Source organism: Sminthopsis crassicaudata, chromosome 6 (genome assembly GCF_048593235.1).
Source record: "Sminthopsis crassicaudata isolate SCR6 chromosome 6, ASM4859323v1, whole genome shotgun sequence".
Taxonomy (NCBI): Eukaryota; Metazoa; Chordata; class Mammalia; order Dasyuromorphia; family Dasyuridae; genus Sminthopsis; species Sminthopsis crassicaudata.
This window is the reverse complement of record NC_133622.1, coordinates 181648353-181675539: the sequence shown is the minus strand read 5'-3', so window position 1 is coordinate 181675539 and position 27187 is coordinate 181648353. Positions and strand designations below refer to the sequence as shown.

Below are 27187 nucleotides of genomic sequence, written 5' to 3'. Positions count from 1 at the left end.
TTAAGCCAATCCTGCATTCCTGGTATAAATCCCACCTGATCAAAGTATATAATTCTTGTGATATAGTGCTGTAATTGCCTTGCTAGTATTTTGTTCAAAATTTTTGCATCATGATTTGTTAGTGAAATTGGCCTACAATTTTCTTTCTCCGCTTTAGCTCTTCCTGGTTTAGGTATCAGAAGTATATTTGTATCATAAAAGGAGTTTGGTAGGACTCCACCTATTTTTCGAAATAGCTTATATAGTATTGGAATTAATTGTCCTTTAAATGTTGGCAGAATTCACTTGTGAATCCATCTGGCCCTAGGGATTTTTTCTTAGAGAATTCATTAATGGTTTGTTCAATTTCTTTTTTAAAGATAGGTCATTTATGATTTTTATTTCCTGATCTGTTAAACTAAGTAATTTATATTTTCATAAATATTTACCGATTTTGCTTATATTGGCAAATTTATTGGCATATAATTGGACAAAATATTTCCTAATGATTGCTTTAATTTCTTATTCATTGGTCGTGATTTCACTCTTTCTGATGCTGGATATTTGGTTTTCTTCTTTCCTTTTTAAATCAAATTAACCATAGACTCATTCATTTCTTCTAGATTTATTTACTAATTCAATAGTTTATCTTTTTTTACTTTCAATCTTAATCTCATTTTTGATTTTCAGGATTTCCAATTTGGAGTTCGACTAGGGATTTTTAATTTGCTTTTTTTCAAATTTTCTTAGTTACATGCCCAATTCATTGATTACATGCTCATTTTATTGATATAAGAATTTAGAGAAATAAAATTTCCTTTAAGCATTGGTTTGGCTGCATCCCATAAATTTTGGTTGTGATCTCATTGTTTTTATTTTCTTTAATGAAATTATTATTTCTGACATTATGTTCAGTGTTCCATCAATAGAGTTTTTTGCATTTCTGATTCAGGAATCTGAAGAGCTCAGGTTAGGATGCAAACCTTCTTAGCAATTTGTGCCTATAATTTGTGTTTTATTCTTCTCTAGGTAGAAGAGTCATGACAGTTAAGAAATGGTTATTTTACAGAACAAATCACTTGGTGTTCAAAATTAGTTACCTGACACTAGTTTTTAAGTCAAAGAGTTATGACCTCAAGGAAAATGAATAAAATGATTGCTTAGAAACTTTGATTTTTTTTTAACTTGGAATATCATCAATACTCATCACTAGATTGCTATGCTATAAGACAGACAAGACATTCATTTTTGTACAACACTATTAGAAAGACTATCCTGCCTTAGGCAAAGATCCTTCACGCTGCTCTCCTTCAGTAGCCTAACTAACCATTCTCAAATGCCTTTGCTCCAAGGCTTCCACAATTTTCTGAAAAATCCTATGCTTTCCTCAAGTCTTTCTTCACTCCAATTCACTTTCTGCTCAGCTGTCAGAATGATCTTCCTAATGCACGGTGTGACCATGCTACTGTTCCCCCCAGCTCTACTGGCTCTCTGTCACCTTCTGTTGCTGTACATTTGTTTTAGTCATGTCAGACTTTTTAATGACCTCATTTGGGGTTTTCTTAGCAAATATACAGGAGTGATACGCTATTTCCTTCTCCAGATCATGTTACCGATGAGAAAACCAAGGAAAATGAGGTTAAGTAACTTGCTTAGGGTCATACAGTTAATAAGTGTCTGATGCTGGATTTGAACTCAGGTCTTCCTGACTCCAGGCTCAGCACCATATCCACTGTGTCACCTAACCTAACTATACTAAGATATAGTAGTCAATGATTATAGACCCTCTAGGACTAAATATAAAATCTTCTATTTGTCATTCATAGCCCTTTATAACCCACTTCTCTCCCCTAATACTTTGCATCAGTGACACAGTTCTCCTTACTATTCCCTCCATGTTACTACAATATCATGAACCTGGGAATTTTCACAGATTGGAATTCCGTTCCTCATTTCTGTCTCTTTGGCTTTCCTTCAAATCTCAGCTGAAATTCTACCTTTTACTGCAAATCTTTCCTGATACTCCCTCCCAGTTCTAATGCTTCCCTTTTAAGATGATCTCTGCTTTTTCTGTATGTTTCTTGTTGGTGCTGAGCTGTTTTCATGTGGTCTCCTCCATTAAGCTAAGATCTTCTTAAGGTCAGGGGTTGTTTTTTGCCTTTGTATCCCCAGTGCTTAGCACAGGATGTGACACATAAGAGTCACTTAGTGACTGACTTAGCTGAAATGAGATCCTCCTTCCTTTGAGAGAGTATAAAGATGATGTCAAGACTATGATTTTGACAAATTTTGCAGATAGTATGTAATAAGCTCGGCCCAAAATTGAATAGGGAAAGAGTGGAATGGATATTTATATTTCTTTCTGACATTTTCTTGATGAACTCAAACTTTTCTCTGAAACAAAGCCATATATTTTTATATCAGTATTCTTCTAGTGATGCTTTATGATTACAAATGATAGAACACTACAGTTTCCAAAATCAGAGTAACTCAAAAGACAATAGAGAGATATATGGTAGGTATAAATAAGATCTAAGATTATCAAGCAACAAACTATATGTGCAAGAAACAAAAAATAAATTAAAAAGAAAAAGGACAAGATTTAGAAGGGATAGTATAAGAAAAGGAGATGAATTGATTATTTGAGAAAAGAATAAGACATACATAATGCTCATACAATAATGGTACTTGAATAACATTAAGCAACATTTAGGTATGAAAAATTTTATGGATTTACTGGATGACACAGATGAACACTAGGATAAAAAGATCTGGCTATATTATGCTATTCATTGTTGAAGGACATCACTTATATCACAAATCCATAGTGGAAATGAAATATACTACTTTTCAGGATAACAAGCTTTGTAAATTTATCATCAACTACACAAACTATTTTATTTATTTGTTCTAGATTTAGTTATTTCAAACTTTATCCTTATTCATGCTTATTCTACATAGTCACAATAATTTTATAAACTTCAAAAATAGTTTCTCTTCTTTTTCCTGTGTTCAACTCTACAGTGTAATATTTTAGCCTCTTCTCCTAAGAGAGGGGATAATAGTCAGAAATTATCATTCATTCACAATTTACAGAGATTTATTTTATGAGAATTAATTGTATTAAAAACCATGTACAGTCGATTAACAGCCTTTGTCCATATTTGTTGGAAGGCTCTTGTGCTGAGTTGGGACAGAACTGGAAAATAGGGGTTTTTGATGACAGAGACAGACATACCAATCTGGAAAACAGCAATAAATATACATCAAGACTGGCTGAAGGGAAAGAAATACTAACAGATTGGGATCAGTCTGAGATACTGGGGAAAAGCCAACTTCTTCAAGAGAAGAAACTTAAGTCAGATCAGTGGTTGTCAAATTTTGTTCCCTCTTATTTTATAACCCATTCCACCCACCTACTGAGAATTCTACTATTGTCTTTAATATCACGAAGTCTATAGTCTATAATCTTTTTTTTAATTGGGAGTCCCAACCCCAAATATTCACAAGTAAGTATCCCAAATCTTAATCTCCTTGCATGTGAGGGCAATCTGGCTACGACATCTGTCACTCCATTGATCGCCAGGATTGATTCGGCTGATCTGGCTGGCTAGGTGGGTGTCCCCTTCCTCTCTCACCATTCCATGTGCATCTCTTCTGAAGCTGAACATTCGGTCAAAGATGACGACCTTCCCCAATAGAGGTGTACTGTTCTTTAGTCAAGGGTATAGGATTAGCTATGCTCCCCTGCTAGAACAAACTCCCAAGGTACAAATCTTAATCTCCCTTTTAACAATGGAGAAAATGTATTCCTTAAGTTTTATTGATTCCTCTTTCCCTCTCCCTCCTTCTTCTCCCCCTCTCTTTCTCCTCCCCCCCGCCCTCTCTCTCTCTCTCTCTCTCACGCACACACAGCGATTCATATACTTGATCCTTTCCTGACATCCTTAGCACTCCAACCTGTCCTCTGAAATCAAATTTAAAGACTGCATTTTAACTTAAGTTCAAATGCTTTTTACTGTTGTTTTAAATTTTCTTTATTATTATGATACATATTGTTTTCCTTGTTTTATTCATTTTGCATCAGTTCACAAAAGTCTTCATCAAGGATCATTTGAAAGGTTAGGAATAAGGTAGTGGTAGGTAAAATTCTAAAAGATAAAAAGTAGGACAATTTCCATTTCAAATAAATGTTTGGAGTTCTGCAACTCTGATTTGGAAAACACTTGTGTGAGGTTTGGTGGTATTTTTTAGCCAAAGAAGTATAGTATAGTATCTTTATTTTCTTATTTAGACATAGGAACCTGGACTTGGATATAAAAATAAATGCTGGGATTGGTCTTAACTAGAATTTTTATAAATCATTTGGAAAAAATGAAATTGCAGATGCTTTCTGGATAGTAAAATGCCAAGCTAATGGAAATAAATCATAGATCTACTGCAATGTTCCCCCAAACAATAATACAGGAAAGAGTTAGTTCCTTAGCAACAATCTTATAATAAAGATATGTATGTACATTCCCTAACGGTTCAAATTCAGACTAGAAAAGATTAAATTAAATACAAAGATTAGAATTGTACCATCTTTAGAATAGTAATTCTGATTCTCTCACTCTTCGATCCTCCTCCCTAATATTTCCCTTCCTCCATCCCAGAAACCAATTCCTTACTTACTTGTCAGACTAGGTTAATAGGAGCTATTCATATGGAATGTGTGTACAAAATAAAGATATTCAAGAGCAAAAGGGAACAACCAACAAGTATGTTCATCCAATGTTTTAAATTGTTATGGAAATAATGATAAATGATAGTCCTTTAAAATTTTAACCAAAGGGTATTTATATTGAAAGTATCATTAATTTTATTTTTTTTTCTTTTTGATCTAGGAAATAAAACTTCTTTATATAGTTTTAGAACACTATATAACATCATAAAAAGAAATAGTCTTCTTAATAATAAGAAAATTTGGTATTTACATCACACATTCTTAAAAGACATTTTCTTAAAATAATAATGCCTCCAGATATCTATTATGTATGTTTATCCCTCCTTCCAAAATCTCAAGTTCAGACCAACTTCTCACCCACAAAAGGAGGCAGATAAAATAAAGACTCGTGTACTTATGTGACTTTAGTCAAATTACCTAGACTATCCTGGCTCAAATTTTGTCATTTGTAAAATGAACAGAGTGAAGTATTTCAAAGGTTAACCTTTTTTTGTGAAATGGTACCACTGGCCCCAATCCTTGGCAGCCTGGTGAAACCTTTATGAAAGCTCTTCTCAGAATAATCTGAATTAATCTTAAATAATTGTAGGAAATGCTAAATTTGATTTAGAAATTAGTGAAAATACACATATATTGTATCTAGGTTATACTGTAACACATGTAAAATGTATGGGATTGCCTGTCATCTAGAGGAGGGAGTAGAGGGAGGGAGGGGATAATTTGGAAAATGAATACAAGGGATAATATTATTTTAAAAAATTACTCATGTATATGTACTGTCAAAAAAAAATTTTTATAATTATAAAATTTAAAAAAAATTAGTGAAAATAAAGATGTAATTTTTTTCCTTTCCAAGTTCATAGACTCCTCAGAAGTCTATGGATCCCATGGACTAGATAGATGGCTTTTGAGTCTAAATCTAAGTGAAGAAGGAGCTAAAGCCTAGCCAGAAATGAAACATCAGGAGTATGTTAATGCATTCTGCAGGACTGATATAAAAATAATAATGATAATAATAATAAACCCCCAAATCTCACCTAAAATATGCCTGGCAGATAATCTTTTGGACTCTGCTTAAACCCATCTAATAATCAGAAACTTACTACACTTCAGGAGGTAGTAAATTCCACCTTAGGTAATGCTGCTAGCCAATTTTTTTTTAATATTTAGCTAAGTATGTAACCTAAACACAACTTTTCCTTGTCTTTTCATCCTAATTAATTGTCTGGATCTTACAAGAAATGAAAACAAAATAAGACAGGGACAAGCCCTTCTTTCTATTACACCAAAATCTATTCCCCTGCAATTTTCACTAATTGGTCCTACCTATATTCTCTGGAGTCACAAAATAAAGAAACCATATTAGAATTAGGCTAAGCCTTCTTGCTTTAATCACTTAAGTTAAAAACTTCACTCATACTTTAGTAACACTGTTTTAAGATTTGTTTCATTTTTTGTGGGAGTAAGGCTGTCAAAGGAAAACAAATCACAGATAAAACTCCCAAAGTCCCTTGACCTTCTCACCCTCCATAAGATTCTATGAAAATATATGATCTTATTTTAATTTCTTCTGTAATAGTTATTCAGAATACATTAGCTCATTGTTGGAACTTTGTTTCACTCCTGGCTATGAAGTAATTGCATCTTTCACTTCCAATGAGTCTGTTTTTTTGGTAGGAAAAAAAAATCAGAAATTTTATTTTGAGCACTTGGAATTGATAAATTTTTTCTTTATTTTAAGCTTAGCACATAAGTTAATCCCAGTTGGGGAACCTATTTTTAAATAACAAAATAATTTATATGATCAATTTATTCAAGATTGGGATAGGGTAATCAAAAAGATGGGAAAATAATTATTATGCTTGGCAAAGTACATTGCTTGACCAAATCTGAGAGTATACTGATCCATAATGCATGCTGATTTGAAAGTAATTTGGCTTGAACCTTTTACAAAAACTTAAAATTTTAATTTCAATTAACAAGCTCTTATTTTAACATGTTGGTGTTATTTAACACTAAGCAATTTGTGTTATTTGATGTTTTTTATATATCAAGGATATGCTATAATCGAAATGTAAGAATATAGTTTTCCTAAATAACTAGAAAATATTTTAAAACAAGAAATTCAAAAGATCATAGCATTATAGATTTGAGCTGAAAGGGATCTTAGCATGCATCTGGTTCTACCCTGTCATTTTACAGATGAGAGAAATGGGAAGGGAAAGGAAGCCCAGGTAACCCAGGTTTTAAGTTGTAGAGTACAAACTTGAACCCAGATCCACTCAATTCCAATGAAGCACTCTTTCCACCATCCCAAATGTGACCTCCCAATAATAAATACATATGTAGAGACAATAACAGTTTATTTGCATGAAACATCTAAAATATGTAAATACCTGTTCCTGTAGATCGTAGTCATAGCTATCATGCAGCAGAAGACTGAGGACATACCGAGTATAAATCATGGCATCAATGCCACACTTCTCTAGCTCTTGTCCCAGCCAGGTCTGCACTGGGCCCAAAGCATGAAGCAGAGACATTTCAGAAACAGATACAGGGCCTGGATAAGAGCTTGAGGAGCTTTCAGATGGCAAACCATCCACAACAACTGTACAGAGAGGGTGCATGAATCTAGGTGGCTGGCATCCTTAAAACGTGAAGCATTTTCTGTAGTTGATATTCCGTTGGTATCTGGAGGGGATTTTCACTCCAGTAAACAGGAGAGAGGCTTGACTTCTAGGATAATCATTTATATTTGCTAGCAGTCAGCTGTCTAGAACTGAACTTCCCTCTTCAGGCATGACCAGTGAATATACTTATCCTAATAGCAACACATGTAGATGTGTTTTTCTACCTTAATTTCACATTGAGGCCAAATGTGAGTCTCCGGCAGAACCTATAAAATGGAGAAAAAAAAATACAAATGTGAATACAAGACTAACAAAACAAACATTTGAAAATAATTTTTAAAATTCAAATGAACAAATTCCCTTTACTAAAGTAGCTTTGAAAAAAAAAATCTCTAATCCTTTTTTCATTAAACTTAATTTTAAAAAAAACCCTTGAGAAAAATAATATATTCAGATTTGCTGAAGGTCACATGCCCAAAATAACTTATTAAGGTGGGGTGTGTGCTTAATAATTCAATTTAATAAACATTTATTAAGTGCCTACTCTATGCAAGGCATTGTTCTTGGGTCTGAGAATATAAAAATACAAATGAAACAATTTCTGAACTCAGAGAGTTTAATCTAGGGAGAATGGGGAAATAAATAATATGTGCACATTAAAAAGCATATAAAAGGTAATGTGAGGGGAAAGAGAAAATACTAACAAGAAGGCTTATGAGATAAAGTCTGCCAGCAGTAATAAATTGAACCTTTAAAGAACATAAGGATTCTAAGAGGCAAAAATAAAGAAAAGGAACATTCCAGCTGGAGAAATCAGCAATGTTAACAATGAAACCTTTCCTAATTTCATACAACAGAGATTATCCCCCTTCTTTTGAAGGCAACTAGGTGCATCAATGGAGAAAGCATTGACCCTGACGTCAGGAAGATATGACTTGAAATCCAGACTCAGACATTTACTAACTTTGTAATCCTGGATAAATCACATGACTTTCTGTCAGCCTCATTTTCCCAACTGTAATTGGGTATCATAATAGCACCTCCTTTACAGGGTTGTTATGAAAATCAAATCAGAAACATGTAAAATGCCTAGTATAGTACCCATCAGAGATAACAGGTGCTTAAAAAATGCTTGTTCCTTTTCTCTCTCCCCTTCTTTCTCAATATACTCACAGGACCTTGTTTCTAATGTCTCATATGAACTTTATAGTTAGCTACTATAATTGTTTGAGTTGTATCTCTTCTACCTTATATTATATTCTCCTAGGAAATAAGGAATAAATTATCTTTACCTCTTCCCAAGCACTTAGGGCAATGATCTATATACATTAGGTGTTTCATAAAGGTATACTGCTGAAATGAATGTTTGTTAAAAATCATAATGCTAAACTAGTAAAATACTGGCTTTTATCTGCAATGCTGACTTAATTAAGCAAGCACTAAAACATTAGCTTTTAATATGAAAAGGTATGAATCCAAAACTAAATAGTAATTAGCAAACAACCTCATAGAAATAGTACTTAAGCTTGACAGACATAAAGGACTTTGTTGCTTGGCAGGTTCTATTTACTTATCCTTTTGGCAAATAACAGGTATCAAGATTACTTTATAAAATTATGAAGAGCACATTTCAGAATATGCTAAGTATATAGGAAGAAGAGCTGTATCAACTTGGCTGCTAAAAGTAACTGTTTTGATTTCCTGAGGCAAGCTTTCTCAAGGTTTGACAAGATTTCCTTTGTTTCCCCTAATTGATACCTTTTTAATAAAAACTGAGGTCAAGCTAAAATATGGTATGTATTAAATGATAACATTTATAATAAAGCTTAGTAGAAAATGGACAATTAAAATAGCAATATATATCCTAAGTAGAAAGTAGAAAGAACATAAGCTGTAAGCTTCATACACATCGCCTTAGCTTTTAAATAGTACATGCTCGATGACAGGAAGGTTATCACAAAGTGATCATTTTTTTAAAGCAGCATTAATGATTGTTAGTGAAAGCATCAGGTGAGAAAGAATATTCTATAAACATCTAAAGCTAAAATTCTTTGATAGAGGTAAATACACAGAATTCCAAAAGTCCTTTGCAATAGTATACTAAATCTGAAATTTAAAAAAAAAGAATACATAACTAAATTATTCAAAGATCAATAGCAAAAAAAAAATCAGTTTTGTTACTAAGATGTCATATATATACTGTTTTGTTTCATTTAAAAACAATTTTCAGCTACTATATTCTCTCTTCCCTGAATTTAAAACAAATCTAGATACCTTAAAGAAATGTTTATATATAAATATTTCCCATAAATATTTCTAATTAGCTATAAGAGTAGTCTTTTTCATAAATCACTAATATAGGCAATCAAACATTACAATATAATATTTCAGAAAAAAGTCTTTAAAACCAACTCAGAAGTAACATTTAATATCACTTTTACAACTTTAAAAGAAATATTTCAGAATATATACTATAAAATGGAAAATAGAGGTCTAATTTCAGACAAAGATGAATAAGTGAATAATCTTTTTGGCCCAACTGCTAAAGACTTAAATAAGAATAAACCTGATGTTAAAAGAGCAATTAAGCATTCTTCCTTACATTTGCATCAGTCCTTCACATCTCTTTTATTGCTTTAATCAAGGCCTCTTAAGAAGCTTTACTCCTACTGTTACAGAAAAATAAGTAAATCATTAAAAGATAAAATTATAAGAGAAAAAAAATCAACTATTGCCTCTTCAAATCTTGGGAGGGTAGAATGAGGAATATCCAAAATGGAAGTAAGGGTAGAAAAGAAGTATTTATTGTTTATTAAATGCAAAACATTAAAACAAATTCTATTCACTAGAAACTGATGACACAGCTTAAGTAAACACTAGCAGAAAAAAAAAAAACTATCCTTGAGTCAACTTTAAAGTCTTTATTCTCTACAGAGAGTTCCCTTCAACATTAGCTCCATTTTGCAAAGTTTAGGTACTTAAAGATTTATCTAATAAATAAATGCATTAAAAATCTAAACCTGTGAAAAATCATAGTCACTGTAGATGAAAATCTAAAAACCATTATTTAATAATATCACTCAACTCTTAAGGGTTTTTTTTTAATCTCTTAGTTTGAAGGAAAAGAGATTTATACTTTTCCTGAAGTAAGTGATTTCAAAAAAGAAAAAAGAAAAAAAAAAAAAAAAGGAAGCAAAGCATTTATACAAAACGAAGTACAAATCAAAAAGTTCTTTCCTAGAACTTACTTCTAAGAATCCTGCTACTACCTCAATATTGTACTTTTTTCCAACTTGTTTCATAACCTGGGTCACAAAAACTATGAAACATGAAAACAACAAGTATGGTGAATGAGAATTTTTCCTCCAAATGTAACAGATGCCTATATACTGGTAGTGGATACTCCCACTGGATACAAAAAACAGATATTGCTGCTCAAGCACCAGCACTAAGCCTGGTTTCTTTTTACAGAGCCATTGATGACAGGCTAACCACAAATCCAAAGAATGTACAAACCTTTGAGCAGACCATTCTTGCTAGGCAAACAAATTCTTCCAAAATCAGATAATGTATCTGGGTTTTGGTTAAGTCAAGAGATCCATACTCATCTAGATCTGAAATTACCTTTCAGTTGTGAAAACACCAAATGAATAACCTAAGAACTTCACAATGATATTGGTTCATGATTGATTCTGCCTCTAGTATATGGTCTACTATTCCATTAGCATAGAAATTTGTGGTGGCAAATGGCTGGCCATGAGAGCCACCTTTCATTGAACTGGAAAAGTTCAAAAATCTGCCTAGAAAATAATCGAATTTTCTCTGTACTACTATTGAAACTAAGTTTCATCCAGCAAATCATTAAAGTATTAAATATTTTATTATAATTTATAACTGAAGATGAAATTAGAACCTATTGAGATTGTAATCTTGCATTAAAATCACCTCTCTGTCATTTTTCATGTACCTAAGTACTTAAAGGGATAAATATCTGTATTTATCTAAACCTTAGATGTTTAAAAGCTATATTTACATATATTAAATCCTTAATATTACAACTTCAATCTCCTAAAGGCCTACTTTGAGGTGATCCAAGACTGGAGGAGGAAACAATATGAGCCAAGAATCAAATTATCTGTATTTCAGTCTTGGTTCCCATACTAACTAGGCAAGTACCTTTTCTGCATCTCAGTTTTTCACCTGCACAGGAGACATAATAGCTGACCTATTTACTTCACAAGATTGCTATAGATTAGGTAATATGTCAAAGCTCAGACTATAAATGTAAATTTTTACTATTACAAATCATTTTCCTCAATTTAATTTGAAACTGTATTAGGTGACATACCAAACTAATATATTTCTCTAACTCAAAATACTTTTGCGGTACATTTTTATTTGCCTAAAATATTAAAAAATGCTTCCACAATCTAATCAGCTGGAACAATGTTTGGTAATTTTTCATAAATGCTAAAGTACTGGGACATCAAGATAATTTAATTAAATTGGGGGATAGGGATTGTTGTATACACATAGCATTATAGACCAGTCTGCACTTTTTAAAAATACCCTAAAAGATAAGCAACTCAGTACATACTCCATTCCATTCTACTGCCTATCAGTCCAATTCTAAGACCAGCTTTTCAGCAAGAACTTTGAACTAAAAATATCTCTGGATGTGATAGAGAAGAGGCCATTGACTTAAGAAATTTTAGGGAATTTTGTCCAATCCCCAGTTCCCATCAAACAATCTTCCTATTCAACCTTTAGGTCAAATTAACAGAATACTCATTCTACTAGTTGTATCTTGGGTTAGAAGTGATATAGTATGGTTCTTTCAATTAATGTCCACTATAGCTCCAAGGAAATTAAAATAACATTCCAGAAACTATAGAAGAAACTATATATAAGAGATAGTGCCTCAAGGGTTATATGTTACAATTAGAATATTATTCTCTGGTTTTACTGTGGATTTGTTTTAAATTATGTCAGTCTATAACCAGAAACTAGTCTTTTGTTTGTTTGTTTCAGGCTGATATATTATCTCTAAACTGATTCATCCTTCATTCTTGAGAGGAATGATACATGGTATCTGGTAAACTTAGAGTCAGATCCTTCCTATCATTTACTGATTGTGTTGATTCTAAGTTACAATTTCTGTGTCCATTAGTTTTCTCATTATTAAACTGAGAACAATAATACCTGTGATACTAACAGCAGCCGCAGAAAGATAATATTTTTGTGAATAACAATATTAATTATTGACAGTGATGAGGATGAAAATGCCCAATGAAAATAATGGCTAATATTTATATAGCAGTTACTATGTGCCAAGTACTATGCTAAGTGCTTTACAATTATCTCATTTTATCCTCACAACAACCAGAGGAGGTAGGTGATATTATTATTACCATTTTGCAGAGAAGGAAGTTGAAGTAAACAGAAACTGATTGACTTGTTCAGGATCACATATTTAGTCAGTATATATATAAAATGCCAAATCTTAACCGAGATCTTCCTGATTTCAGGCCCAGTACATTATTAGTTAACTAAGTGCCCTTAATAATAAAATCAAGTGATATAATATACAAAATGTTTGCTTTATAAACCTTAAATTACTATTTAAATGTCAATTATTATAGAACATCTAGCAAACAGTTCATTGTCCCATTTAGGCAAGAATTCTCTGCTACATCTTATTTATACTTTTTAATTTGCTTATCAAATCTGTGCTTCACAAATATTACAAAAGATAACCTAGAGTCCAGTCTAGATGAATTAATGCTAATTTCTTTTTGGGGCGTGGATGGGTAGGGGCCTGACATATAATTTCATTAGTATATGGAAGTCCCATTGAGGAAATTCTCTCTAAACCAAAGCAGGTTAGCAATTTTCCTATAATTAAAGCTTCAAATTTGAAATTAGTAGTATCCAAATGAATAATAATGCTTTTCTTGGGCATTCTTTAATGTTTACCCAAATCTAAACTCCATCAAAATGTGGCAATGCTTTCCACTTCATACTATAAGTCTGAAATAATTCACAAATTATAACTTAAATGTTACATAGAAAATTTGTTCAACTACTGATTGGCTATCTCCTTAAGTATGTATAGAAATCATCTCCTATGACTATAATTTCCTCTAATAACAGGAAGTGTCACTGTAATTCAACTTCTCTAGAGTAGTAAATCAAGCTAAGTATTTAGCTGTTTTCAGGTATTTGTGCAGGGAACTACAAGAATTTTTATTATGTTTTTGGATCAGTTAGTATCTGTCCTTGCCTGAAGGAGTACAGCTATAACATCATGATGGAACTTTGGGGAAATATTTGTTGTTGACTCATTTCAGTTACATCCAATTCTTTTTTACCCTATTTAGAATTTTCTGGGCAAAAACACTGGAGTGATTTGCCATTTCCTTTTCCAACTCACTTTACAGATGAGCAAACCAAGGCAAATAGGGTTGAATGATTTGCCCAGGATTATAAAGTTAGTTATATGTCTGAGGACAGATTTGAACTCAGGAAGATGAGTCTTCCTGATACTACATTCACTACACTATCCTACCTGTCCTTGAGAAAATATGTTTTGGCTTAAATTCTTACATAGTTCAAGTATTTGCAAATGCTATGTAAAATCTATGTGACAGTGATTATAATAGTTGAGTAATTTATTATTGTTCATGTAGTCTCACATTAAATTTTGTAGGAAGGAACATATAATTCAAATGTTATAAAAGTAAAGAAACAATCTGTTCTATAGTAAGAAGATTACTAGGATTAACAATCTTCTTTTACCTTTAAAAGCAAATAGGTGGTACAGGGGCGGTTGACAGTGGACACAACATAGAGTTCAGGGGATAGAATATTAAGCCTGTAGTCAGAAAGATAGGAGTTCAAATCTAACCTCAAAACACTAGCAGTGTGACTCTGGGCAAATCATTTAACCTGTTTCAGTCTTGTTTCTTCAACTACAAAATGAGGATAATTAGTAATAATTACCACCTCAGAGTTATTGTAAGAATCAAATGGGATAATACTTTAAAGCATTTAACACAGTGCCTGGCACATGGAAAGCATTTAATAAATTACTGATTTCTTCCTTGCGCCAAAATATGCTAAGTTCTAAATATTTATACCATAGATTTAGTGGTAGAAGGAACCTTATCTAGAGCAAAGCTGCTTAAAACTGTGGGTCACAACCCCATATGTAACTGAATGTGGAGGGGTCACAAAATTATAATATTCAATAAATGTTTCATTAATACATCTATTTTATATACCTGTATGCCTGAAACTGCAGAAAAAGTTCTGAGACAAAAGGAGGTTGCAAGTGGGAAAAGTTTACAAAGCCCTGATCTAGACAAATTTCCTCATTTTATAGCTAAGAAAACTGAGGCAGAAAGTAAGAGAGGTTGAGTGACTTTTGCTCCAGGTCACATGGAGGGAAAAATGGGTCAGCTTTTGGACTCAGATCCTCTGGTTCCAAAGAGTTTTTTTTTCCTCCTAACCATTACTTTATCTCTTAAGTTTGACTTTTCTAAAATTAGCCCTTGTCAAAAAGACCTTCTTAACCCAAAGATATCCTGTGATCCCAATTTCAGAAGAAGAAACTATAGAAAAGAATCTCAGTCTTTTTTCTCATACTCAAGTACACATCAGCAATGCCCAATTCTTTCTCTAATGAAAATAAGCAAGGGACTTATGAGAGATAGATGTCCTCCGCAATCCTCAAAGAGAACTGAGAGATCCCCAAAGCTACTGGGAATTTCCACCATTCTTGTGGAAGAGTATGGGACAAGAAATGAAATCTTGATATAGAGTAGTTATATATGATTCCCAACAATGAGAGAATGCTGTGGAAGTGTTTTCTTGAAATTTAAACTCCAAATTAGAATGATTTCTACCATTTTGGTTAAAGCAAGCCTTCAACCATATGCTTCTAGGAACTAATATTTTATTTCCCCAACATCCTTCTACTAATATTTGCCTTAGTAGTACATATAAAAAGCCCATATTATCTAATTCATTAGCAATTCTCAAAATCGGGTCAGCAAAACTGGTTATTTAATAATATTTAAACAGTCACAATGATATAGAAATAGATTCTAAAGCAAAATCATTTGCTCATTTTCTAACAATATTCTAAAAATATTTGTGAGAAATATTAAAATAAAATAATTTAATCCGTACTATGTTGTGACCATTCTTTGATCATATAGTAATCACTAAAAATAAAACATAAATTTAACATTTTATTTTGTGGCATAGAACACTATAAATATATGGGTTAACATACACTACAGGTATACTACACATACTTATTACCTACAGGACAAATGAAAGGATGAAGAGGAAAAAGATAGTTCAGCTGAAATAAGCAATTGTCAGCTAGGTGGCACAGTGGATAGAGCACCAGCCCTGAAGGCAGGAGGACCTGAGTTCAAATCTGGTCTCAGACACTTAACACTTCCTAGCTGTGTGACCCTGGGCAAGTCACTCAACCCCAACTGCCTCAGCACAAACAAACTAACTAACTAATTAATTAATTAATTAAAGCAATTGTCCCCAGCTTCACAGCTATTTGATGCTATGTTAATGCTTAGGGAATATTTTATCACAGGGGTCAGGTGTTTGAGTTGTACAACTACAAATAATGGCTTTTTAAGGTAGTAGTAGTAGTGAGTGTCATCAGAAACCAACTTATCTGCATTGATTCTTTAAGACTATATTTAGGGGCAGCTAGGTGGAGCAGTGGGAGAGTATCAGCCTTGAATTCAGGAGGACTCCAGTTCAAATCTGGTCTCAGACACTTAACACTTCCTAGCTGTGTGACCCTGGGCAAGTCACTTAATCCCAGCCTCAGGGGGGGGGGAGAAAGACTATATTTAGATTTGAACATAAACACACACACACACACACACACACACACACACACACACACAAACCTGATAACTAATTCACTACTGTGAAGTTCTCTTCTGAAACTCAGAATACATGTGAGGGTAACTTTTTTTTTTTTTTTTTTTTTTTTGGCAACTTTACTTAAAGCAATCCTTTAAAATATAGCTTATATGAATATTAAGTTGTGCAAAATTAAGTGGATCTCTTTAAAATGTTATATATGCTTTCCAACAACTTTTTATTCTGCTTGGTTTTTATAAACCTCAATTAATGGTAACAAAATAATCTGATGTAGCAAATTGACATTGTGAGAAAAGGCAAGAAGACATTAAGAGTAGGTATGAAGCAACAGTTAAAATTTATAATGGGACTAGGAAACAATTGAAGCCATTGATACAAACACTTTTTCTAAAATTACCTGAATTTTTTCAAAATTATATTCCTAGTTTATAGATAACTACAAATATGATTCTACCAATCAATGGAATTTGGAGGAGCACAAGCTATCAGAGCTATAAGAAACCTAGTCATTTCTTGAATTATTAGTCAATGAAACTAGAACTTCAGCCAAATTGTGACGTTTAGAATATTAGTAGTGCAAAAGAAATTTAAACATTAAAAAACACAAGTGACAAAGTTAGACTATCAAGATGCAAAAACAATAATTAGAAAGCAAGGAGTTAAAAAAAAAACTGCTTTTGAAGACAGTTAACTGTTTTAGGGGCTGGAACAAGACTGAAATCATTAACACCTAAATGACCCACATAGAGACCTAAACTTCCCTATGAAGCTTTTATTTGAATACTCCAGTCTATGTGAACATCTCCCTGCTTTGATCTAGTCTTTTAACATTTATTACCCATTCCATTCCTTTAGGAACTTAATTATATATACTTTTATGCTCTATTTCTTGTAACTCTTTGCAATCTTTTGAGTAAGCATTATTTTAAAATTTTAAAGCCTCTCTCACTAGTTAATAATTCGAGAAGGAAAAAAAATCCAGAATTAGAGGAATTAGAGGGAAAATTATCCTGGAAGTAGAGGAAATAGAGGGGGAAATACTGAATACTCAAAGAATTGGAAGAAAAATGAATCGGTAAATCAAGTCCAGTTCTATGCCTTCAGGAAAGTAGATGTCTAATTCGGGGTGAATCAAAAAACTAAAAAATAGAGCTGCCCACTGGCTTAATGTTATGTAGTTTACAAGTCAGTTTCCAAGAGTTGATAGAGAAATAATTTTAGTTAATCAACAAGCATTTACTATGCTTGGCCCACATGTCAGATACTATATATACAAAGACAAAAAGTGAAATAGTCCCCACTTTCAAGAACCATTGGTACTCTATTTTATATGAGTACATTTCTGCAAAAGTAGATAAAATGCACATTCATTTTTAAAAATGAATTTCAATCCCATCCATATATATTGTTCCAACTACTAAAATAGTTGACTGGCTAGCCTGTGGGTGAGGAAGTATAAGAGAAGGAATAATATGTACACATATTAAGTAAATTCAGGTAACTAGAAGACTGGAGGAAGCATTAAGAGGTATATTTATGGCTAACCTATTTAGAACTGAACCAAGCTTAACAAATAATTAAAGAGCTGTGTACAATGCTTTAAAAGTGGTAAATTTGGTCACAACAATATTAACAGAATGAACATTAAAGTGGCAGAGTTACTTAAATTCTTGCACATCACATTTTTTTTTTAGTACATTCCAATATCAGTGTGTTTATTCTCTCCCACAATGGCATATATTTTCCATTCATTCTCAGTGCTTTTTACAGTAAGCTCTCAATTACTATCTATTGAACTAAATTTAAAATGATTCCTAAGCCTTTTTTCTTTGTTTTTCTATCTAGTCCCATCCTATTCTAACCATTATTGCTTTATCTATGTACCATCTTGCACTTTTTCTATAATAGTTCATTCTGATTTAACTATGCCATTCCTCTCTATTGAATTAAGGATCTCTCCTCATTTTACTCCTGTTCTGTTTTTAACTGCTTCCCCACCTTTACTAAAAACAAACTTTACAAAGAGCTTAAATTTTGGATTTGCAATTTCTGCAAATGATTATCACAAAAGTTCACCTTTTGGTGACCAAAGAAATTTTACATAAAGAGAAAGACTAGCAATGATAGAAATAAGTAAATGATATAACAAAGCAGAGAAGAAAGAAGAGTAAAGAAGAGAATAAAGAAAATAGATGCCTAAAAAAGTTGATTGAGCTAAAATAAATTAGGATCTTTCCCTAACTCCTAAATGACATTTAATTGCTAAATCTGAGAATGCAAATACCAAGACAGATGGTTAGGCTTTCATAAATAAGAATTCTTACCTGTTGAGTTTCTGCATCTCAGTGAATGAAATGGAACAGAAGCTGTTGTTCATCCTCTTTAGCAGATGGACTGGTAGCAGAACCAATGTATGTCTAGAAGAGACACTCCTTAACCTACTGGAATTCTATCACTTAACAAAGTGTTCAAGCGCTAAGTCTAATGATTTTAAATATGCAAAAAGACCCATCCAAGCCACCAAATCATAAGGAATTGTCAATATACAACTTTCCAATGACAGCCTAGAAATACATCAAATCCCATGGAAGTATAACCTCCCTTGTAAGGTATCTCTAAATTAGTAATACTAGGGTAGAATTAAACGGTTGTCTTCCCTCTCTGGGTCATCAAAATATGCAAAAGCATATTAACTACAAATGTCTTGTCTCTATCTAACCATTACAAATTTTCAAAGTTATGTGTGAACAAGCATGATAGCTAAGACTATATGCTCAAAGTCTAATTCACATTCTATGCATAAAATAAGATTTCATGGAATTCAATTTTTAAAAGCAAGTTATCAAGAATATACAAAGAGGGAAGCAGCTTGGTGGCACAGTGGATAGAGTACCAGACTTAAAGTCAGGACCACCTGAGTTCAAATCTGGTCTCAAACACTTCCTAGCTGTGTGACCCTGGGCAAGTCACTTAACTCCAACTGCTTCAGCCAAAAAAAAATTAAAATAAAAATATATATAGATATAGATATAAAGAAAATTATTTTTAAATGGAAAATTGAATATTGGTTATGCTTGGAATCTATCCTTAATGGCTCTAGAACCATAAGCACTAAAGGTATGCACTTAATTATATACTTATTTTTCATACCATATATTTTCTCTTAATTTCTACCATAGAAATAACCTCATAAAAGGATATTTTATAAGTAGCTCTAATACTTAGGAAGACATCTAAAATGGCTCCTATAGAATTAAAGGATTTCTAAATGTAGGATAATTATTGTTATAGTTTAAGAAATTATTTTCCCTAAACAATCAGCCAAGAATTATTAAATATATTATATATCATATAGTTAAGAGATAAAAAAAAGAAAATACAAAGATTTTTTTATATTGACAACCTAGCTGAAAGCTATCAAATTATGGATAGAAATAACACTTTCCTACAGAAGCAAAACAAATGGGATCTAGATCTGTTGTGTCCAAGTACAGCTCCAAATTCAAGTATATGAGGAACAATTCTCATTCTATCTGTATAAATTCCTTCTCAATTAACAATATAGTGGTTAAATGCCTACAATCTTGAAAGTCTATGTATGAATGGTCTTTGTGTTAATTTTTTCAATTAAGTATTAGAAAAACTAGTTCAAGCACATAGTAACTACTATTTTATTCCTAAATATTGCTTATAGATTAAGATAATTGTGATCATAAAAATCTGTGTAAAATTAGATCATTTTTCTACAGATTGAAATTTTGAGACTAATTTTTGCTAAAGGTAGGGCTGATCTAGTTTCCTTATGGGCCAAAATTCTTAATTTATAGTTCACCTAGATATTCTAAGCACAAAAACTATGCATTATATTACCAGAAATGGGAAAGGTTAGTTTATGTGATAGGGCATGTTTCTACCACACAAGAATGGGGGGGAGAAGTGCGTTATTTTCTGGGTAAAATAAAAGTATACTTAAATTATTTTTTCAAAGTTTCACATGTTTATCCAAAAAAGAAGAGAAAATATTCTTCTTCACTACAGCAAGGAATAAAACCAAACTAAAATTACTTTATTGTCTGAACTGATGCTTCACATCTATTAAATACACTAGAAAGCTTATACCTTTATAAAGGCATTATTTTTGTACAAATGATGAAGTTACAGAAGCTGAACATTAAAAGCTATAAAACATATAAAACATAAAATAATTTTAAAAATAAAATCTGGAGCTTTAATTGTGTGAAAGAAAACCTAGGCTATAAAGGCTTCTCTCTAAAACTGGGAGGGAGGATAACAAGGATAAAAGGTAAGTGTGATAAAGACTATATGCTTGAGGCATAAGTTTTAAATATATACATAAACTCTGAGCTTGATTCCATGAGAAGTACACATTTTAACAATATAAGCATGTTTATTTTTACAGTGTGTAATTGTAACAATTATTAAACTTATCCAAAAACCTTACTGAATATATAAAAATGGATAAAGTTCATAAAGATAATTAAAGCCGACTACATAAAATACTAGATATCATAATCCAGACATTATGTTCTAAAACATGCTTGTCAAAATGACACAAGAAAATGTCTCTTAATGAAATTTCTACTCCTTCCAAATACATTAAGAACAGACATTGTTGACAGTTTTTAAAAATATTATTTCCAATGTTTAATGAGTATAATTTAAGAATTTGTTAAGCTAATAAATTTGGCAGCTCACTGGCAAGGCTGTCTTTCAAATAGTAAATGAACTTCTAATATAATTTTTCAAGACAGGCTTTGGTAATACATAATGATGTCATGGCATTTTTAGTATTTGCCTATTTTTTCAATGATGCCTACTTCACTGAAAAACTTCCACAAGCACAGCTTGACCATCTTGTTGGTTAAAAATGAAAGAGGGACAAAAAAAATTATAAATTGTTAAAATTCTAGTTCAATTGAACAACCAATCCACACATATAAAAATCCAGAGAAAGAATTACCTAACTTGTTGAAATCAGCTCAACTTAAAAATATTCAAAATGAGCTATTGGCAAAATACTAAAGCATATACTTTTTAAAATATATAATCTTTATTTTCACTTATGAATTTTATATTTGAGATATTCCATCAATAACTTTCTATTTCATTAAATTAACTCTTTAGGATAAATCTTAAGCATAAATAAGCTATTCCTGTTCTCTAAGTTAGACAAGTAAGGGATATTAGTTGTTTTGAGCTATTGGGGAACTTTTAAAAGAAATAATCTAATAATATAGTAAAAATTAGAAAAATTAGAAAATTAACATTTTCCTAAAGCCTGATCTATAATTTATAATCTAAAACCTAATTTATAACTAACTTGGAGTCTATGATTTTAATAGTAGTTGTAAATACCAACAAAAGGATAAATTAGCCAGGGATTCTAATCCTTTCTCTAAGACTGAATACCAGATAAACCTAAGAGATATTTTGGAAATGTAATAATTTAATTGGTTTGAATAAATATTTATGCTTCACAAATTATGATTTGTTCTCTTCTAATGTATTTTTTTCTCTCCTTTTAAAACTTTCCTTGACTTACAGGTTTCAAGTCCTTAGGAGCCTTTACTTTATTTCTTATCAGTAAAGTAGCTTATTTAAGATGGATCTTTGAGTCTGAATAGCATTTTGGTGAGAATCCTTTCTATGCTTCATAAATCTAGCCTTGCACTGGCTTGAAATTTTTTTTTAAATTATTATCATTTTTAAAATAGTTTTTATTTACCAGATATATGCATGGGTAATTTTCACTGGCTTGAAATTTATCTTTTCCCAAGTAAATGAAAAGATAGATATTTCTTTTAAAAAATAAAGACTGCAAACATTTTTTTAAAAAAAGACACTTTAATAATGCTACATTTCGAAGTAACATTTAACATTTCATTGATTGATTGCAAACAAAACAGGATATATTTTGGACTAGTATGCTGTATTAAATACATCAATACAATTGAAGCAGCATTGTAAATCAGAAAGCATTTTAAATTTGAAACACCACTACAAATTCAATGTAATTAAAATATACCTTAACAGAAGCACACAAAAAGAAAAAGGTATCACATAATAGATACTACATTATTCAGCAAGTTAAAAAAAGAAAAAGAAAAAAGAAAGAGAAGACATATGGGCAAGGAGTAGGGAATGAGTAACTATTCAAATGCTAAGAACAAAATAAATTCTATTTCAAAATGCTATGAAGTGAAATAAAGTGCACTGTCTTTCTCTTGTAAAGGGTCACAGTCAGATTCTTTGCCATCCTAAATTTTAAAATTTGGGTTTAGAAATGTAAATGTAATAAAACATATGTACTTCACCTTAATTTTTAAGTTAATTTTTAGGGAAAAAAACTAAATTATTCATCTTAAAATACTGAAGAAATTGGGACAAAATGTTTCATTTTCTTCAAAAAGGATGTGATAAAGTGAAAAGAGTCCTCAACTTACAACCATAAGGCTGAAATTTAAATCTCAGTCTGGCATTGATTATGTATAATCTTAGGGAAGTTATTTTAACTTCTTAGCCTCAGTTTTTTCATTGGTAAAATTAGAATAATAATTGACTACCTCACAGGCCTGTGAGAAACCTAATATATGTATAAAGACCTCTGAAAACGTGAAATATCATATAAAATATAAGCAGCTATAAGTACTGAAGATTGTAATGATGCAAAATATTTATTAGAATAAATATCTGCATTTGGGCCACAGATAAGTTTATATCTGGACACACTCAAAGCAATCAACAACTTCCTTGGTTCTATTTCTTCATTAGTTTTAAAGAACACCATTACTGACTGCATTTGTGAACTGGTACATTGTTAGTTACTCTTCCTATCAGTTCATGCTACACCAATTCCATTAAATATGTGTTAGAACACAATAAAAAAATAATACAAAACTTGAAAGCAAATTGGAAAACATTTCTTGTATGTGAATAATAATTAATGATAATATAATTGGACTTTGTAAAAAAAATTATACTAATTTAAAGTTGGTCTCATTGGTTTAAATCTACTCTTTGTGATTACTAAAATGAAAAAAAGTGCTGCTTTGAGACTTAGAAATTTCTTTCATGTTCCATGTGATGCAACTATCATAATAGCAAAATGAAAAAAGCATTTCACCAGTATTCTGAAGAACTGGATTCTAATATCAGCTCTTTCACAAACTAGTCTGTGATCTCTCTCATTAGGCCTATTATTCATTTATAAACAGGTTTGAATGAAAATCTCTCAAGATTATTCTAAGTAAAATATTTTTTGATCATAACTAATCTAGAGAAGTCACTTAACAATATTCACATTACTAACAATTTCTTCATAAGTAAAATGGGAATTATACTGCCATTATTACAGGTATATTGTGAAGATAAGTATACTTGTAAAAGTATGCTGATCTACAAGTTTTATTTCAAGTTAATGTGGTAATTTACTCTTTTACTCATAAAATCATAGACCCACAGTTATAAAAGATCTCAGAAATCATCTAATTCAACCCCTTAATTTTTTTTTAACCTGAGGCAATTGGGGTTAAGTGACTTGCCTAGGGTCAAATTTGAACTCGGGTCCTCCAGACGTCAGGACTGTACTCTATTCACTGCACCATATAGCTGCCCCTCAACCCTTTAATTTTCTAAGAAAACTGAGCCCAGATAGGTTATAACTTAAACAAAGTCACATAAGTAGTATCAATAATGTGACCTCTACTCTTCAGCAAGAACTTCTTTGATATCTTCCATCAAAATCTCTCCATTAAGATGGCTCCAACTGTATATTCTACTCAAAATAACTTAGTCTACTCAATTCTAAACTGGTACCTCCCCTCAAATATACCTCTCTTATATCTATTAATTCATTCATTAAGTGCTTAATAGCTAACAAGCACTGGTGTATAAAGGGTCACAAAAAGACAAAAAAGTCTCTATCTTCAAGGAGTTCATATTCTGTTGTTTATGAATAAGACAACCATTTTTCCAGCTTCCAAGAATAAAATATTGGAGTTATTCCTATTTCACGCCTTAGATCCAAAATCTTACCAAGTTTTGTCATCTTTTTCCCTTAACTGGGCAATATTTTGGATTTATCCTGTTCTTCATTGTCACCTTTCCCTCATTTTCTCAGATCTGCATTATAAGAGTCTCAACTCATTTCCCTACCTCTAATCTTTCTATTCTCCAATTGGTCCTGTCAAGACTCATCTTCCTAAAAACATTCTTTTGACGTTGCTCTTCCTGTAACATATTTACCATAGTTACTTACTATATCAAATCAAAACTCTTTGGCCAAAATAAGGCTCTCCATGATTTAAACTCACTTTCTAAATATCTCCATCTTCTCATTTCTTGATCATAATAACATGCCCTAGTAATACTCAATACTGTGATTATTATACTTTTGTCTTGGTATCTCCAGAATCTATCACACTGCCAGGAATAGAGTAAGAGCCAAATAAATGCTTGTTGATTGATTTCTCCTTTCTAAGAATACACTTTCTGGTCTCTTCCACCTTCTAAATCACATCTGCTCTTCTTAGGTCAGTTTTTTCAAGAATCTTCATTGTCTACTCTGGCCCACACTTATTTTTTCGAAACTCCTACTGCACTTATTACCATAGGGTGGTATGTGCATTCTCCTTTTCATATATGTCCCAGTGCTTAGCACTGTTCCTGGCATATAATAGATGCTTGATAAATCTCTATTGAATTGAATTGTTAGTTTTGTCTTCCAAAATCAGACTTTAAGTTTTTTGAGAGCAAGAAACACATTTAAAATTTCTATCCTCCATAGTATCTAAAGTAATGCCATTCATACAATTTGATTACCTCACAGTGGCTCAGAATGTCATAACTGATTTAAAAAGGAAAAGCCTTTCTTAAAATTGCAATGTAATCACAGTCAAGAGTTACTTATTCTTTTCAAGGGTGGAAGAGCTAATTAGCAGTTAGGGTCTAAATAGCAAACAAAGTTACTGAACTAATCTAGTAGCTGATATTTTACAATGAACTGGCTAAATCTTGTTTAAATACTTTTTTAAAAATTACAAGGAAAAACATGATTCAGGATTAAGAAATGGAAAACTTGTAAATTTTGTATTCAAAAGTCCCAAGCATGTATAACAGATAAATTTTCTTCAAGAAGAAATTTGGAAGGCACTAGACATGAAGATCATTGAACATCACAAAAAAAGAGAATGATTGCTTATTGATGGGGGATGCATCAATAAGTTAGAGCAAAAGTAAATAACAGTCAATTAGAGGAAAAATATGGATGGGAAGTTTAAACTTTGTACAATTATAAGAACTTTAGCATGACCTATTTAAATAGTTAGCTATGAGAAATGAGAAACATAAAAGTCATTGATTCTATATGTATTGCTAATTTTAAAGATGTTTAAATTTCTCAATTAGGAGGTTGAAATTTCTTAATTATGCAGTAAACTGCTTCAGCCAGGTAAAGTTGAACTTTTTGGCAAAAGAAAGGAGGTCAAGGGCAACTCCAATTTAGACTAAAAGGTCATCTTCAACACTACTTTTAAGCAGTAAAGAAGAAAACAAACCTGCAACTTGGTATGAGATCCAACTAAACTTGATCACCCTAAGAATATTAATACCAAAACTGAAAGGACAATAAATGGACACGAGATAGAAAAAAACAAATGCAAGCATTTCTATAGAGATCTATACTCATTAATAGCAGTAAAACAGACACATCTGGAATTTTAACTTTATTTATTATATAAACTCTTTAAGAGCAGGAACTGTTTCAACTTGGTCCTTGTCAAATCCTTAGTCAGGATTTAACATAGTGCCTACTACATACTATGGAGAAGGTCTTAAAGTTTAATTAAATCACTGCATAAGAAAGGGAAAATAACAGGAAAGTAAAATCAAGATGACTAAGTTGAAACTGAATAAATATACATGGAAGAAATCTGAGCTAAAGACTAGGTCATTTTAAATACACCCAAGAAGCAATACCAAAAGACTGTAAAAGATCACATATGATAACATTAAAAAGGCATCTATAATCAATGACCCATATGCTCACCTTTTCTACAATGTCATTACAAAAATGATCTAAACATGCATCAAGATTATCCATGGAAAATATGAGAAAGGAATAGACACAATTTCACAATGTCTATTCACAACTGCCTATAAGAGATCACATTTTTACATCCACCTATAGACATAAGATCCCATTGTGATAATTTGTTTAGTAAAAGAAAGAAAGAAAGAAAGAAAGAAAGAAAGAAAGAAAGAAAGAAAGAAAGAAAGAAAGAAAGAAAGAAAGAAAGAAAGAAAGAAAGAAAGAAAGAAAGAAAGAAAGAAAGAAAGAAAGAAAGAAAGAAAGAAAGAAAGAAAGAAAGAAAGAAAGAAAATGAAATAAAAAGCATATGATTGAGTAGAACAAAGCTTCTTTTCCCAATGTGAAAATCATAAAAGATTTCTTGATAGAGGTAACCACAGAGATAACTTTATTTAATAGATGATCCTTTAATCATCAATATCAAACAGGGAAGCACAAGCTCACCAAATATGTTCACTAATGTTATAAATGTCTTGCTTAGATTCCAAATAGAAGATGTTAAGAGTCTTCAGATAGTCCATTTTGCAGTTGAGATTGTACTGAATGAATGCATCAAAGCCCCACAACACTACAGACCTCCTCAACCCATTCATAGGCATTCAAAAACAATAACAAATCACATTTCCTTAAAAAATAAAACAAAACAAAAATAAACAATTGTAAAAATACACCAAGACTCCTACATCCAGGGTAACAAAGAATCTAAAGTTTCTGTTCCCTTTTTATTAATTGGCATATGCAAAAATTTTTAATTTCCTTTATAAAACTAAATAGTTTTATCTCAGTGTATTAATTGTCAAACCATCTGCACAGATTAAA

General features: G+C 31.7%; 1 protein-coding gene across 5 annotated transcripts in view; it reads right to left on the bottom strand.

The window, feature by feature from the left end:
• KIAA0232 (KIAA0232 ortholog) overlaps positions 1 to 27187 on the bottom strand; it is a 98749-nt gene that overhangs the window by 55130 nt on the left and 16432 nt on the right. For 3 of the 5 annotated variants that reach the window (XM_074274217.1, XM_074274219.1, XM_074274218.1), the window contains exon 2: positions 7102 to 7601. The exons of the other annotated variants lie outside the window; for them this stretch is intronic. In XM_074274217.1, the coding sequence (XP_074130318.1) occupies positions 7102 to 7332 (231 nt within the window). In that variant the 5' untranslated portion in view covers positions 7333 to 7601. The remainder of the gene's footprint in view (positions 1 to 7101; positions 7602 to 27187) is intronic. 5 annotated transcript variants of the gene reach the window in all.